General features: G+C 37.2%; 1 protein-coding gene and 1 pseudogene across 1 annotated transcript; both read right to left on the bottom strand.

Moving 5' to 3' along the window:
- Positions 1-2251: 2251 nt before the first annotated feature.
- On the bottom strand, positions 2252-5078 carry LOC113298436 (annotated as a pseudogene).
- A 47-nt stretch (positions 5079-5125) lies between these two features.
- Positions 5126-6288, bottom strand: LOC113298437 (cytochrome P450 CYP749A22-like). The gene is made up of 2 exons (XM_026547184.1): positions 5693-6288; positions 5126-5559 (listed from the first exon to the last, which is right to left on the bottom strand). Exons 1-2 carry the CDS (start codon positions 6185-6187, stop codon positions 5128-5130), a joined length of 927 nt encoding a protein of 308 aa, XP_026402969.1. The 5' UTR covers positions 6188-6288; the 3' UTR covers positions 5126-5127.
- Positions 6289-11314: the final 5026 nt, after the last annotated feature.

The following is an 11314-nucleotide window of genomic DNA, read 5'->3' as shown; positions in this document are numbered from 1 at the left end:
AGAATCAGAGTAATTAAGATTTATCTATTACCATTTATGAGACCAGTTGTGGATTCGATCATGAGATCGAAGTAATGAGATAATATAGTTATTGCTATTCTATGAGATCAAGCCGTGGATTCGATCATAGAATCAGAACAATTGTTTATTGTCGTTCCGTGGGACCAGTCGCAGATTCGACCATGGAATATGAGCAATTGTTATTGCCATTCCATGGGACCAGTCATGGATTCGACCATGGAATAGGATCAATTGTTATTGCCATTCCATGGGACCAGTTGTGGATTCGACCATGGAATAGGAGCAATTGTTATTTCCATTCCATGGGACCGGTCGTGGATTCGACCATGGAATAGGATCAATTGTTATTGCCATTCCATGGGACCAGTCGTGGATTCGACCATGGAATAGGAGCAATTGTTATTGTCATTCCATGGGATCAGTCGTGGATTCGACCATGGAATAGGAGCAATAATAGATTATTCTGGGAATTCAGTAGTGAATGTCACGGCAGAATTAATCTTAATTAGGAATAATTAACTTTGTGGCTCTATACTAGCAGAGCAAGCTGTCTAGGAGCATTAATTATCCCGATATGAGCTTGTCGGTAAGTCATATCCTTTATATAGTCAGGGTAAACTCGTTGTTTGTTCCTGAAGATGTTATCGCTCTATACTAGCAGAGCAAGCTGTCTAGGAGCCGTCCATCTCGTGATACTATATAGAAATAATCATTGAAAGTGTTCAGTGTTCATGAGATATGCCGTTGTCCAGTCGTGAGACTACATATCTACATGTACTCTGAGAGAAAGTACTCTCCGTTCAGAATTCGATGAGAGACCCGTGTCTCAATACTCACGTCTGATTGCTGGATCAGAGCTTCGTATACTTATGAGTTCACGATTTTAGCCCTTGTCGAAAATCCACCATCTACAATATTCAATTTATTTAAGATTTCTTAGGATAGTTAAGGGACAAGATATATATGGATTCTTATGGATACTTGTAGGCAAAATATGTATGTTATTATCTTATATCGATCTTAACCCAAACCACAAGAGTTTCATGGATTCTTATGCATAATTTTTTTTTATCACAACATGCTATGTTTTTCCACTACCACCACTACAAACCACCACCACCACCACACACCACCAACCAACACCAGCACAACCACCACCATCGACCACCGTTGCCACCACCAACCATCACCGCCACACACCAACCACCACCACACCCACCACCACCACCACTGACCATTAGCAACCATCACCACCACCACCACACCACAAACATCAACCACCACCTCCCACCACCACCTCAACTTTGGTATTTTTTTTAAGGGAATCATCATGACCTTGGTTTTTTCAAATATATTACTAATTGGTAATATACTTCAATTTTTAAAAATCTAACTACTCCTAAGAAAATCCATTATAATCCAGAATCATATATCTATAAGAATCTTGGTGTAATTTGTGTTACCTCCCCTGTAAAGATTGATAATTTGCATTACCTCCCCTACAAAAATAAAATTAGCAAAACCTCCTCTCCTCAATAATTCCGTCTATTCCAAGTTAGCTGACTCAGCACAAACTTACACGTGGTTTTTTGTAGGGGGGTAATGCAAATTACTAATCTTTACGGGGAGGTAATGCAAATTACCAATTTTTACAGGGGAGGTAACGCAAATTACTCCAAAAAAATAAAAACCACGTATAAGTTAGTGCTGAATCAGCTAACTTGGAATAAACGGAATTATTGACGAGAGGAGGTTTTGCTAATTTAAATTTTGTAGGAGAGGTAATGCAAATTACCAATCTTTACAGGGAAGGTAACGCAAATTACCCCAAGAATCTTTAAGAAACATTATAAATCCACTAGATTCAGGTAAAACTAATATCTAATTTTATCTAGATAAATCATGATCCAATACACCCCTATAAATTTGGTCCAAGATTTTCTTTCTTATATTGGATCTTTAAATTGTAAACCTCCCAAGGCAGCCTAACTGCCAGAATTAGCAGGCAGCCTATAATGCCAGAATTAGCAGGCAAAGATTAATCTTAACCCTCCAACTGCGGAGAGGCCTGGATTTATGCCAGAAAACACTATGTTTGTCAACTTAGAAGAAACCAAAAATTACATAAAATTGGACGGTTTTGTATGTTTATTGTTTCTATAATTCCAATGCGCATCTGATGCAGTCCTGCAGCACGATTTTGCATATTAACCGAACAAACAAAAACAAATATTGCAGATTTTTCAATTGATTTCCCTTCTATAGCACGTACAGCATGATTTGAAGTCCATGTTGGGGACGAGTAGTGATGCGTTGCGTTGGGGAATAAACATAAGCAGGTGAAAATGTAAAATGGTAACGCTGGAGAATCATGACAAGAGCAATCAGTGATGGCAAAATTTGAACCTACACAAACTCGAGGTCCCAAACCGAAAGGAAGAAATGCCGCGGTGTTGTTGTTTGTGGCTTTTGCTATCCCTTCTGCAAATCTCTCTGGTTTGAAAAGATGAACATCTTCTCCCCATATCTCTGGATCATGTTGCACAGCTACAGTTGAAATGCTTAGTTCTATGTTTGCAGGAAGAACGATTCTATTTCCTATTTTAACCTCTCTTGCAACTCTTCTTACAACTGCAACAACGGGTGGGTATAGCCTTAGAGTTTCGTTAATGATCATACTCAGCTGCACCATTTGAAGAGAAGTGTCAGACAGTAGTTTCTTAAGTGCGTCTTATAAAGTCAGTGGAAAACAATAGCCAACAGAAATAAACGAAACTTACAATCTTGAGTTTCCCTATAGAATTGTCATCAGGGGCTGGATTGTTTTCTCCGAGTAAGTCGAACACCTCCTTTCTTGCTTTGCCTTGCCATTCTGTATTGATGGCTAGAAGTAGACAAGTCCATGTAAGTAAAGTCGTCGTTGTTTCATGACCAGCAAGGTAGAAAGTTTTGCATTCATCAATCATATCATCTACTGAAATCCGCTTCTTTTCATCAGCTTCATGAGTTGCTTTCATTAACATTCCAAGATAGTCGCTCCCGTATCCTCCATTTCTCCTCGTTTCTTCTCTTTTCTGTACCAATCCTAAATGGATTTTCGTATTTCTTGTTCAAGTCTGTCTGATTCAATATCGTCTTGATTTGGCATAAGTTTTCTACAAGGAAAAGTATTTTTCAGCATACCGTACCAAGAATAATAAACTGTGGCAAAAACAAGATTGTCTATGCACATTGGTCCTTACCCTATACCAGGAAGCCTTATCTTCAGAAAACTTGCAGACACAATTGAACCCAATTTTATCATGTATTTGAAGGGAATGGTTCCATCTATGATTGCTGCTGTTGAGACTATGGTAGAGAAATGCAAAATGTATGAAGGGAAAGAGATAGAAGTCTTTGAGGAATTTAGGATTTTAACATCGGAGGTCATTTCGAAAATGTTTTTCCCTTCAGCATAACTACTCCCGAACGCAGTTCTTGAAATGACCTCCGATGTTAAAATCCTAAATTCCTCAAAGACTTCTATCTCTTTCCCTTCATACATTTTCCATTTCTCTACCATAGTCTCAACAGCAGCAATCATAGATGGAACCATTCCCTTCAAATACATACAGATTTCCACATTCTTAAACTAGTGTCAGGCTGAAAAAGATGCACAAAGATGAAAGTCAAGCCAAGTCGCGTTCATACCTTTAAGCTTTCGGCATGAAATGCATGATTAGCTAGTTTACGTTGTTTGATCCATTTATTCCCTTGGGCTGACACAAGTCCGTCTCCTAGCAACTTCTTGAAATACCCTTCAGACTTGGTTTTGGGGTATACTCCATCTTTGTCATTCATTATCTCCTTAATCAATTCTACTTCGGATACAAATAATTGAGGTCTCGGACCAATCCAGGAAAGATGAATCTTACCTACACAGATAAATACGATGTTAATTAGCATAAATTTCTCAACGTAGTCAAATTTCAAAAGGATACACAGTAGTACAGTACACACTCACCATAAGTTTTGATACATGCGTACCGAAAAGGCTGAAGATAAGGAAAGATCTGATGAGATAATTCTTCCATGGGTTTACTTTTGGATTCATTCGCCATCTTGAGGTTTTCTTTGGCATTTCCATGAAGTAATTTGTACCGAGGGACACTGATTCCCTGTGAAGCTAAGAATTTTGTTATGTAGATTGGATTCCACCATACTTTGTGAATGAATGTGATGAGAATCAAAAGGAGATACAACAGAAATACACAAACTGGAACAAGAAGGAATTCTAGCTTGATTAGACCCATACTTATTTCTTCTCTTCACTTGTCAAAGAAAATAAAAGAAAGAATACAAACCTTTACCTTTTACCCAAACTAGAATTCCTTGTTGGCTTTGGAGGAAAAATAAGTGGATGAATCATGGCCAGTGAAAGGGGGATGAGGACACCTGTTTGATTGTAAGAGCTAGGAAGTCTTGGACTAGGAGTGGACAGCTTGATAAAGTTTGAACCATATATACATGCTGTGACACTGTAGTTTGACATTTGGTTCAGGATTAATCTTTCAACAGTAACATTTTAAGCTAATTCATCTTATTTTTCATGTTTATGGAACCTAGTGAGGGATATACACTAAAGGAACCAGGTGAAGTAAGAAACTTTGTGGAAAACTCCCAATGGGACAAATCTGAAGAGAACCAGTGTGAGTGATTTACATGGCTTCACCCTCGGTTGTAGAGATTATATCTGAACCACCATATGAAGTGAATTGTTGCTGATTAGATGCATTACAAGTAATGTGATTGTTTGCTTTATTCTCAAACATACAATTAAGAGCAGCCATAGCCGAAGATTTTTTTGGTGGTTCCTTGCATTGAAACGCACAATTACGAAGTTTGATACAGATTTGACACTGAAAAATTTCATCTATGAAGCACCAAGTTGATGGCAGCTAACAAAGTCTACTTGACAAATTGACTGCTAGTCCTTAAGTAGCAGCAGTCAGTGATCAAGGGTGCATACATATATTTTTGCAAAACCATACAAAAGAATGCAGAGTATTGCACCTATTATTGTCCACTAATAGGATGATAATACAAATCTACAAAAACGATACTCATCTACAAAGTATGTAATAATATCTGAAGTCCATGTTGGGGACGAACGGTCAGCCGTTGCACTGGGGAATGAATGTAAGCAGGGGAAAGCGTAAAATGATAGTGTTGTAGAATCATGGAAAGAGCAATTTTAATTTCAGTAAGAGCAAAGTCTGACCCAACGCAAAAACGAGGTCCCAAACCAAATGGTAGAAATGCTGCATTGTTGTTGTTTGTTGCTTTAGCTATACCCTCTGAGAATCTGTCCGGTTTGAAAAGACCAACATCTTCTCCCCATATATCTGGATTATGTTGCAATGCTAGGGTAGAAACACTTACATGCATATTTTCTGGAAGCATCAACTTGTTTCCCAAGTGTACTTCTTTTGCAACTCTCCTTGTATGTGAAACAGTAGGTGGGTAATGCCTTAGAGTTTCGTTAATGATCATATTCATCTACAACAATGAGAACAAAACAAAACTTAGCCAATGAAATCACTTGGATTCGGGCTTGGCAACAGAATCGGTGCATCCTGAAAAAAGATTATATACAAAGTATAAGCAGATTATGTTGCAGAACAGAACTTGCTATCTTCAGTTTTCCAAGGGAATTGTCATATGGATTAGGCTTGTTGTCCCCAAATAACTCAAACACCTCCTTTCTTGCTTTATCTTGCCATTCTGTATGGATGGCGAGAAGTAAACATGTCCATGTAAGTGCACCAGTAGTTGTTTCATGACCAGCAAGGAGGAAAGTTTTGCAACTATCAATGACATCTTGTACGGAAATTCTCTTGTTTTCGTCAGACTCGTGAGTTGCTTTCACTAGCATTCCAAGATAGTCATTCCCATATCCTCCATCCAATTCTCCTTTTTTCGCCTTTTCTTCTCTTTTCTTTATTAGCTCAATAATCGATTTTCTGATCTCTCTTTCGAGTCTATCTGATTCAATGTCCATCGTTGTTTCATGCTTTTTTTCATTGCTGTGTGGATCTCTTTGGTATTTCCATAGAGGAATTTGTAAGGAGGACCTTTGATTTCTTGTGAAGATAAGATTTTGGTAGTTTGAATTGGATTCCACCATACTCTGCGAAGAAATTTGATGAGAATAAGAATGAGATACAATACAAGAACGCCAATTGGAAGAGGAAGTAGTACCAATACTGGGATTTCTACGACACCCATATTCATTTGTTTCGAATTATAAAGGTGCGAACAAGATGTGCTCACTTTATAGTGGACATCTCGGAATTGTAGTCAAACTTGTACTAGCATGTTGATTGTTCTGCACACTTGAACACTGCACAATACAAATTGGGTGGGACTTGGGGGTTATGAAGAGCTTGTTTGTTTGCAGCTGACTCGGCGTTAGGGTCTGAGTCAACCCCTGACTCGCGCCGAGTCAGCAGTCAGACTGTTTGTTTTGTAAATTTAGCAACCCCTGACTCGACGTCTGAGTCGAACCTAACCCCTGACTCGGGTCCTAGGGAGTCAGGCATTGAAATGCTGCTGAGTAGGTGGCTCAAACCCCTGACTCACTGAAATCGACAAAAATGCCCTCACGTTTTATATCAAAAAAAAACTCATTTCCTTTCTCATTTTCTTCGTTCATTCCGTCGGAAGCAGAGATGGGTGATGAGGAGCCAAACCCTAGATCTATTCTCAACTGATATCGCTTCACCTCTCTCAACAAATCGAGTAATTTCTATCTCAATCATCACTCTCGTCTCATCTTTTCATCTCTTTCAAATCATTTAAAAGCTTCTTTTAGAATCATTCATCATCTTCAGGTATAATTCTTCATCCATACTCATTTTCATATGGGTTTTATGTGATTCGGAACATGGGTTTGTATTAATATTTTATGGTCGAACATGTTCTTTCATTTTCATATGGGTTTTATTTGATTTAGAAGATGGGTTTTTATTTAGATTTTCTGGTTGAATATCTGATGGTGTTTGTGAAAATGCCTAGGGGAGAAATATAACTGTGCTTGCTAATTATGATAGAACATGGGTCTTTCCTGTTTATAGCTAGGATACTAGACCATACAACTAGGGATTTCATTTTGTTTTTCCTTTTTACAGTTAAGAAATCTCTAGGTAAGTGTAATGATAACAACCCTTATTGAAATTATAAGTACTTTCTGAATCTTTCTGAATCTTTCATTGCTATGTTTATTGTGCATTTTGTGACTTACTTTAGCTAATCTTAATGGAGAATGTAATTCTACCTTTAATAAACTTGTATTCCTGTATTAATTTAAAAAAATAATGTAGTATGGGCAGGGAAATTTTTGGGAAATAGAGTACAATTAGTCCTAGGCTCCTAGCCTTATAGGAAATCTATTTGATTCTTAATGCTGAGCCAATATCCTTATTACTATATAAGTGTTGTCATTTCGATATTTAGTGTGTGATTTTGAGTTGCTGAGTTTGTTAAGTTGAAGGAAAACAGTGCTTTGGACAGGAAAGCAATAGAAAAGTTGTCTTCATTAATGAATTAATGTATCATAAATTCTTGATACTAGCCGGCAGAACCTTGTTACTGTATGCAAAGGGAATGATGTTGTTTAGAGAGAGAGGAAATGTTGTTTAAAAGTAAAAGCAATGATAATCTAGATGCTAAGGTGGATCCATGTCTCTTGGTAACCAGCAATGATAAAAAAAATTCCCCTACTATCTCTAGAAAACCCTGTCATTTGTTTATAAGCATAACTTTTTGAATGAGAACATGTTGCAGAGAGGAATACACACAATCAAATATTATGCATGTTGTCCTGGCTTGTTAAATGGTTTGTTATGGATTAGTGATCATTACTTTTGGCGAATCTCTCTTTTGATATTAGGACAGTAATGAGGATCTGGTGCCAACCATTGCTTTTACTTTTCGCTGTTAAATATTCTATCTTCATTTTAAACCCGTATATCCTGAATGCATAAAGATCATGCCTAGTGGTAAATTACTTTGTATGGTAATTCTCAAAAGTTAGCACACTCTTTTTGTTTCAAATTACCCACGTCTTGTATTTGTTTTACTTTATGCTAGTTCTCTATGGAGAAAAAGGAAGATGAGAAAGGAAATAAGATAACTTTTAGGAGCGTCCCAGAATTTAGAGGGCTATTTATTGACTAGTGTTTGGCACAAGCTACTGAGTATGGATTTTCTGGAACTTCTTTGAAGCAAACTTCGTGGGGAAATTTGTGCAAGTTCTTTTCTGAGAAGTATGACTGCACCATCACACAAAAAAAGTTGAGAAACCACTGGGATTACTTGCGAACCCAATATGTCACTTGGTCCCGTCTCTTAGAAAGAACCGAACATGGGTATAACGCGGAGACGAACACATTTGATTGGAGCGAAGAGCAATGGATTGAATTAGACAAGGTAAGAGACTATTTCAGTTTTGTTTGGACTTTATGATTGAATTAAATTTATGCTTGTAAGCCCTGGTCTGGCTTACTTCTATCGTTGTTTTTCTTTAAACGCCGCTCTGCCATCAGGTTAAGCCAGTTAAGGCAATGTGTTTTGGCTTTAGGAATTAAGTTTGAATTATGCTTAAAATTTGATCATGCTTCTTACCATGAACCATATCCCATTTTTATTGATAAATACCAGGGCTTAATTGTGTACCCCATGCAAATTTTATGAGTTCTTGATTCGTGTACCCATGTTTGACCATGTTTTTCTAATTCCATAGTCATTTCAGCTGATAATTAAGGTTTAAACTGACCGGAAACACTTCCTAACTAGAATCATAGACAGCTTCCAATGAAATATGAGGTGAGCTATATAGTATGGTCATTGTTGGTCGATTCAGATGACTTTGGTACTACTGTATTACTGCAGTAAGTCAATGCCAAAAGTTCTCATGAAAATACCATACTATTCCAGGGGATTATCATGCTCAAAAGTATGTATATGAAGAACCTCTTGTGAATTTTTGTGTTTAATGGTCAATAAATGGTTCCCCGGGAGATCTAGCTGTAAAAGCTGCATAAGAAATATATCTCATGTCAAGGGCATATGACATACCTCTTAACTACGTACATCTTCTCAAGGATCCTATAGTGCAGGCCCGTGGTGTTAAATGGCGACATTGGTAATATGGTGATTTTCTTATGTTGTGACAGTATAATATGGTCATTTGTTCTTTTATTTGTACAATGAGCTGAGAAACACAGACTGCGTTATAATGTAAGATCTTTGAACAAGTGTGATATTTATATGAGATATATAAGCATGTGAATGTAATGACATCTAGCTGTCCAGGTTAAGCCAGTTAAGACAACTTTTGGTCAACCTACGTGATCTGTTAATTTATGATTTTGCTACAGTTTGGTCGTGGAAAGCAATTATACCCGCTTGAGAGGTATTTTAGGACTTGGGTCAACAATGTCTTTCTTCACTATTTGCTCTTAGTTTCTTTAGATTTTCTATTAAATGTTCACCATTTTATGAAACAAGTTTCTATATAGTTCATCAGGTTAAGCCAGTTAAGGCAATGTGTTAAATGTTTCCATAACCTTAATGAACCGTAATGTTCTGTTTGGTGCATCTAATTATAACTTTGATTGTATAAACAGCTGAACATATTTATTAATTTTTACTTTCTAATTGATGCAGACAATCAAAAACGCTAGTCAATTCAAGAACAAGGGGCTGGAAGATGCAGAGAAGTTGCAGAATTTATTTGATGGGAAATTCTCCACTGGAGCTAATAGAGATACGCCTGGAAGAGTGGAACCGCCTTGTTCAGCTGGAACTTCTATAACTGCAGGGGTTTCAAATAATGGATCTGAATCTCGTACAAGTCATGGAAAAGAAAAAAATCATGAGGATGACAACGAGGTTGATTCTAGTATCAATGCAAAGGGGATTGGCAGGAAATGGAGGAAGAATCAAGTGATCTATTAACTGAGAAAGTTTGTTCTATTGTAACATCGATGGAGACTCATCTTCAACATAAGAAACTTGCTCTAGAAAAGGATAGCGCAGCCGAATTCATGAAAGCTTTGGATAATTTACTTGAGACTGATTGCATCACAATGGATGAGTATTTGAGCATAACTCTAAAAGCTTCAGAGATGCCTGGTTGGCAGAAATTGTTTGTCAGTTTGAAAAGCGATGAGCGTCGTGTTGCCTTTGTACACAAACTTTTAAAAGAACGTTGAGAAATCTTGAATACTCATCCACTGAGATGTTGAGAAATTAGGAAATAGTTAGAGATGTTAGGGTTGCAAAACATTCGTGTTTGTTACTTACGTACTCGAGTTTTATTTTATGTTGAATGTTGAATGAGTATTTATTGAAGTTAATGGATGAATCAGTATTATTTGTGCTTATTTGTGCTTAATGAGTGAATGTTGAATGAATGAATACGTATTTTCTTATTGGTTACATTGAATTGCTTGCTGGTTATTTTCTTATTTATGCTTTTAACCTTTTTCTTTCATTTCATTGCAGATTGAAAGGCTACAAGGAAGAGGGTTTAGAGAAGGGGAGAACTTAAATACAGGCAAGTACTCATTTTCTTATATAGGTTTGTGAATGAATGAATAATTATTTTTGAGTTGAAATATCGGATACCTAAACCATCAAAGTATTGTTACATGAAAAACAGCCCCCTGTAAACTGGGAGTTGGTTGCTTGAGCTGGTTTGAATTTGTTTCATGATCACATTCACATCATTGTTCAGCGTGATAAGACGTGTGGGTTATGACCTCATCCTGAGAGCTAAACCTGACCCCAAGTTCCACCTGAGCAGAAGAAATAGCCTCAATCAACTCTGGCGGGATCCTAAAATTTCATCTTGTGACCCTAAGTGTTTAGATGTGGATGATTTTGCATTAGCATATGAGATTATGACTTTCTTTGAGTTTGGGTACTTGACTGACTCAAAGTAATACTAATAATCTTGAAGAGGAGAATCGGTTGACATTGAGAATATAACGATCTTCTGAGCTGATAACTTACTATGAGTGAGTCTAGCAGCGCAATTACTCAGAAGAAATTAGTCGTAGTCATCTCTACTAAATATTGTATTGAAATTGATTTTCTTTCATCTACTTGGTCTTTTCAGGAAAATGAAAACGCTATTATCTCAACTAGTAGTTTTATGCTTGTTAGTGAAGAAACTTAAGAAGGCTAAACGGCGTGTACGCCCGAAGTACAAGAAGCCAATTTTAACGGGAAAGGCTTTCACCCAAGA

This window comes from Papaver somniferum, chromosome 7 (assembly GCF_003573695.1).
Source record: "Papaver somniferum cultivar HN1 chromosome 7, ASM357369v1, whole genome shotgun sequence".
NCBI classification, from domain to species: domain Eukaryota; kingdom Viridiplantae; phylum Streptophyta; class Magnoliopsida; order Ranunculales; family Papaveraceae; genus Papaver; species Papaver somniferum.
The sequence above is the reverse complement of the archived record's forward strand: the minus strand, read 5'-3'. Positions and strand labels throughout refer to the sequence as shown.

Coding starts and splice junctions, on each gene's coding strand:
- LOC113298437 (XM_026547184.1), bottom strand. CDS start 6,187: ATGGTGGAATCCAATTCAAACTACCAAAATCTTATCTTCACAAGAAAT. Junction 5,560..5,692: donor CCCTTGGAAAACTGAAGATA/GCAAGTTCTGTT, acceptor TCATTGTTGTAG/ATGAATATGATCATTAACGA.